This window comes from Pezoporus wallicus, unplaced genomic scaffold (genome assembly GCF_028554395.1).
Source record: "Pezoporus wallicus isolate ANWC-B61680 ecotype Strahan unplaced genomic scaffold, APGP_CSIRO_Pwel_v1 contig_9756, whole genome shotgun sequence".
NCBI classification, from domain to species: Eukaryota; Metazoa; Chordata; class Aves; order Psittaciformes; family Psittacidae; genus Pezoporus; species Pezoporus wallicus.
This window is the reverse complement of record NW_026641772.1, coordinates 1-5,669: the sequence shown is the minus strand read 5'-3', so window position 1 is coordinate 5,669 and position 5,669 is coordinate 1. Positions and strand designations below refer to the sequence as shown.

At 61.8% G+C, this 5,669-nt stretch overlaps 1 protein-coding gene across 1 annotated transcript; it reads left to right on the top strand.

The window, feature by feature from the left end:
* Positions 1-324: 324 nt before the first annotated feature.
* Positions 325-5,432, top strand: LOC130607847 (transmembrane O-methyltransferase-like; the record flags this gene model as incomplete). The annotated part of the gene is given in 4 exon segments (XM_057425320.1): positions 325-583; positions 2,596-2,792; positions 5,112-5,202; positions 5,205-5,432. Coding segments are annotated over 4 exon segments (775 nt in total), but the record flags the coding sequence as incomplete, so codon positions are not given.
* Between the last annotated feature and the right edge of the window lie 237 nt (positions 5,433-5,669).

Sequence of the window (5,669 nt, the reverse complement as noted above, 5' to 3'; positions counted from 1 at the left end):
GCTGTGTTTGCTGTGGGGCTGTGTGTGGCTATGGGGCTGTGTTTGCTCTGGGGCTGTGTTTGCTCTGGGGCTGTGTGTGTCTATGGGGCTGTGTTTACTATGGGGCCGTGTTTGCTATGGGGCTGTGTTTACTATGGGGCCGTGTTTACTATGGGGCCGTGTTTGCTATGGGGCTGTGTTTGCTATGGGGCTGTGTTTGCTCTGGGGCTGTGTTTGCTCTGGGGCTGTGTGTGTCTATGGGGCTGTGTTTGCTATGGGGCTGTGTTTGCTCTGGGGCTGTGTGTGTCTGTGGGTCCATCCGTGGCTCTCCCCCAGCGCAGCCCCATGGTGTCGGTGGCCATCGCGCTGGCGTTCGTGCCGCTGGTGCTGGCGCTGGCGCTGCGCTCCCGGCACTACGCGGTGCTGCTGGCGCGGGTGGCGCTGGGCTGGCTGCGGGACCGGCTCAGCTCCGCGCCGCGCGAGCACCGCGCCCTCCAGTACCTGCTGACGCACGCGGTGCCCGGCGACCCCCGCCACGTGCTGCTCACCCTCGACCAGTGGAGCCGCCGCTGCGAGCACCTCAGCTGCGTGGGGCCCGACAAAGGTCAGCACCGGCGGCAACGGCGCGGCCACGGCACCACTGGCATGGCCACGGCATCATTGACATGGCCACAGCACCATTGACATTGCCACGGCATCATTGGCATGGCCACGGCACCATTGACATTGCCACGGCACCATTGACATGGCCACAGCACCATTGACATGGCCACAGCACCATTGACATGGCCATGGCATCATTGACATGGCCACAGCAACATTGACATGGCCACAGCACCATTGACATGGCCACAGCACCATTGACATGGCCACAGCACCACTGACATGGCCATGGCATCATTGACATGGCCACAGCATCATTGACATGGCCACAGCACCATTGACATGGCCATGGCATCATTGACATGGCCACAGCATCATTGACATGGCCACAGCACCATTGACATTGCCACAGCACCAGTGGCATGGCCACAGCATCACTGGCATGGCCACAGCACCATTGACATTGCCACGGCATCATTGGCATGGCCACCACAGCATGGCCACATCATTGACATGGCCACAGCACCATTGACATGGCCACGGCATCATTGGCATGGCCACAGCACCATTGACATTGCCACGGCATCATTGGCATGGCCACAGCACCATTGACATGGCCACGGCATCATTGGCATGGCCACAGCACCATTGACATGGCCTCGGCATCATTGGCATGGCCACAGCACCATTGACATTGCCACGGCACCACTGGCATGGCCACAGCACCACTGGCATGGCCACGGCATCATTGACATGGCCACGGCACCATTGACATGGCCACGGCATCATTGTCATGGCCATAGCACCATTGACATGGCACAGCACCATTCACATGGTCACGGCGTCACTGACATGGCCATGGCATCATTAATATTGCCACAGCACCAGTGGCATGGCCATGGCACCATTGACATGGTTATGGCATCATTGTCATGGCCATAGCACCATTGACATGGCCATGGCATCATTGAAATTGTTATGGCATCATTGTCATGGCCATAGCACCATTGACATGGCCATGGCATCATTGACATGGCCATGGCATCATTGACATCATTATGGCATCATTTTTATGGCCACAGCACCATTGACATGGCCATGGCACCATTAATATGGCCATGGCACCATTAACACGGCCATGGCACCATTAACACGGCCATGGCACAATTGACATGGCCATTGCACCACTAATATGGCCATGGCACCATTGACATGATCACGGCATCATTGACATGGACATGGCACCATTAATATGGCCATGGCACCATTAATATGGCCATAGCATCATTGACATGGCCACAGCACCATTAACACAGCCATAGCACCATTGACATGGCCATGGCACCATTAATACAGCCATAGCACCATTGACATGGCCATTGCACCACTAATATGGCCATGGCACCATTGACATGATCACGGCATCATTGACATGGCCACGGCACCATTAATATGGCCATAGCATCACTGACATGGCCATGGCACTCTTGACACGGCCATGGCACCATTGATGTGGCCATGGCACCATTAATATAGCCATGGAATCATTGACATGGTCACACCATGGCCCATGGCGCCGCTACAGCATCGTCGTTATGGCCATGGCGGCGCTGTTAGTGTGGCTGAGACCCTGTTGACACGGCCACAGTACCACTGGCACGGCCATGGCACTGTTGGTATGGTCCTGGCACCATCAACATGGCCATGGCACCACTGCCATGGCTGTGACACCATTGGTGTGGCCACAGCATCACTGCCATGGTCGTGATGCTGTCGGCACAGCCGCGGCACTGCCGACATGGCCTTGGCACCATTGGCACGGCCATGGCACCGCCACCACAGCCCCACGCCAGGACCACAGCCCCACATCCCCCACACCGCACGGTGCCACCGGGAAGCCCTGTCCCTGCTGGTCAATGCCCCCATCACCTGCTCCCGCTGGCAATGGGATCGGCGTCACCATCCCCTGTCCCCACTGACGCCGGTGCCCTCGCCCTGTCCCCGTTGCCGCAGGGCGCGTGGTGGAGCGGGTGCTGAGCGCGCGGAGCCCGCGGCGGGTGCTGGAGCTGGGCACATCCTGCGGGTACGGGGCCGTGCTGCTGGCGCGGGTGCTGCCCCCCGGAGCGCGGCTGCTGACGGTGGAGAGGGACCCACAGCGAGCGGCCATGGCGGAGAAGGTCATCCGGCTGGCGGGGTTCGATGAGAGCACCGTGAGCAATGGGGTGGGATGGCAATGGGGGGGGAATGGGATGGGAATGGGCAGGAGGTCATCCGGCTGGCAGGGTTCGATGAGAGCACCGTGAGCAATGGGGTGGGGTGGCAATGGGGTGGCAATGGGGTGGCAATGGGATGGGAATGGGATGGGAATGGGCAGGAGGTCATCCGGCTGGCAGGGTTCGATGAGAGCACCCTGAGCAATGGGGTGAGGTGGGAATGGGGGGGGAATGGGATGGGAATGGGCAGGAGGTCATCCGGCTGGCGGGGTTCGATGAGAGCACCGTGAGCAATGGGGTGGGGTGGCAATGGGGTGGCAATGGGATGGGAATGGGGATGGGAATGGGCAGGAGGTCATCCGGCTGGCGGGGTTCGATGAGAGCACCGTGAGCAATGGGGTGGGGTGGCAATGGGGGGGGAATGGGATGGGAATGGGCAGGAGGTCATCCGGCTGGCGGGGTTCAATGAGGGGTGGGAGGGGGAGAATGGGGATGGGAATGGGCACCCGGCTGAGAGAGCAATGGGGTGGGGGGATGGGAATGGGGGAATAGAGACGGGAACGGGCAATCAGGGGCGGGGTTCGAGAGAGCACCGTGGGGGGTGGGAATTGGGAGACAGGGGCAGGAGGTCATCCGGCTGGCGGGGTTCGATGAGAGCACCGTGAGCAATGGGGTGGGAATGGGATGGGAATGGGATTGGAATAGAGACGGGAACGGGCAGGAGGTCATCCGGCTGGAGGGGTTCGATGAGAGCACCGTGAGCAATGGGGTGGGAATGTGTGAGAGCACTGCGAGCACCGGGATGGGGTGGGAAAAGGATGGGAATAGGCAGGAGGTCATCTGGCTGGTGGGGTTTGATGAGAGCACTGCGAGCACCGGGATGGGAATGGGGTGGGGTGGGAATAGGGGTGGGTGGTGGACAGGGTGGGAATGGGGTAGGGAGGGAATGGGTATGGGAATGGGCAGGAGAAGGTCGTTCCGCTGGTGGGGTTCAATGAAAGGACTGTGAGCACAGGGATGGGATGGGAATGGGGTGGGAATGGGACGGGAATAGGGGCGGATAGTGGACAGGATGGGAATGGGGTAGGGAGGGAATGGGTATGGGAATGGGCAGGAGAAGGTCGTTCCACTGGTGGGGTTCAATGAAAGGACTGTGAGCACAGGGATGGGATGGGAATGGGGTGGGGGGGGACAGGATGGGAATGGGAGTGGGGATGGGAATGGGCAGGAGAAGGTAGGGGACGGGCAGGGCACAGGGAGGGAACAGGTATGGAATGGGCAGGGGATGGGCAAGAAATGAGGAGGGAATGGACAGGGGATGGGATGGGAATGGGCAGGGAACAGGGATGGGACAAGTTGGGAACGGGGAGGAAATGGGCAGGGAATGCACAGAGGATGGGGGAATGGGGAGGGAATGGGCAAGAAATGGGTAGGGAATGGGATGGGAATGGGCAGGGAACAGGGAAGGGACAAGTAGGGAACGGGGAGGAAAGGGGCAGGGAACGGGCAGAGGATGGAGAGGGAACGGGCAGGGGACAGGCAGGGAACGTGCACGACGGGCAGGGGAAGGGCTGGAGGCGGCAGAGGCAGGAGCAGGGGCAGGAGCAAGGGAGCAGGGAGCGGGCAGAGGATGGAGCAGGGCAGGAGCAGGAGCAGGGGACAGAGCAGGGCAGGCAGAAGCGGATAGAGGAGCAGAGCAGGAGCAGGGGAAGGGCTGGAGGCTGCAGAGGCAGGAGCAGGGGCAGGAGCAGAGATTAGGAGCAGGAGCAGGAGCAGGAGCAGGAGCAGAGCAGGAGCAGAGCAGGAGCAGGAGCAGAGCAGGAGCAGGAGCAGGAGCAGGAGCAGGAGCAGGAGCAGGAGCAGAGCAGGAGCAGGAGCAGGAGCAGAGCAGGAGCAGGAGCAGGAGCAGGAGCAGAGCAGGAGCAGGAGCAGAGCAGGAGCAGGAGCAGGAGCAGAGCAGGAGCAGGAGCAGAGCAGGAGCAGGAGCAGGAGCAGGAGCAGGAGCAGAGCAGGAGCAGAGCAGGAGCAGAGCAGGAGCAGGAGCAGAGCAGGAGCAGGAGCAGGGCAGGAGCAGAGCAGGAGCAGGAGCAGAGCAGGAGCAGGATCGTGGGCCCTCAGGAGCAGAGCAGTGATCAAGCCAGGCTGCAGAGCAGGAGCAGGAGCAGGAGCAGGAGCAGAGCAGGAGCAGGAGCAGAGCAGGAGCAGGAGCAGAGCAGGAGCAGGAGCAGGAGCAGGAGCAGGAGCAGAGCAGGAGCAGGAGCAGAGCAGGAGCAGGAGCAGGAGCAGAGCAGGAGCAGAGCAGGGCTCCCGGTGCAGGTGGAGCTGATCGTGGGCCCCTCGGAGGAGGTGATCCCGCAGCTGCGGGCCCGGCACGGCCTGGACGCCGCCGACTTCATCCTCATGGAGCACGGAAGCGCTGCTACGAGCGGGACCTGCGGCTGCTGGAGCGGCACCGGCTGCTGGCGGCGGGCGCCACGGTCCTGGCCGATCACGTCCTGTTCCCGGGAGCGCCGCGCTTCCTGCGCTACGCCAGGGGCTGCGGGCGGTTCCGCTGCCGCCTGCACCGAGCCAGCCTCGAGTACTTCCACGGCATCCCCGACGGCATCGCCGAGCTGCGCTACACCGGCAGGCCCGCAGGTGGGCACCGGCCGGGACCGGGGAGCGAACGTGGGGGGGAATGGGGTAAGAACAGGGGGGAATGGGGTGGGAACATGGGGGGAGTGGGGTGGGATGGGGGAATGGGGTGGGAACATGGGGGAATGGGATGGGAATGGGGTAGGAACATGGGGGGAGTGGGGTGGGAACATGGGGGGAATGGGAATGGGGTAAGAACATTGGGGGAATGGGGTGGGAACATGGGGGGAGTGGGGTGGG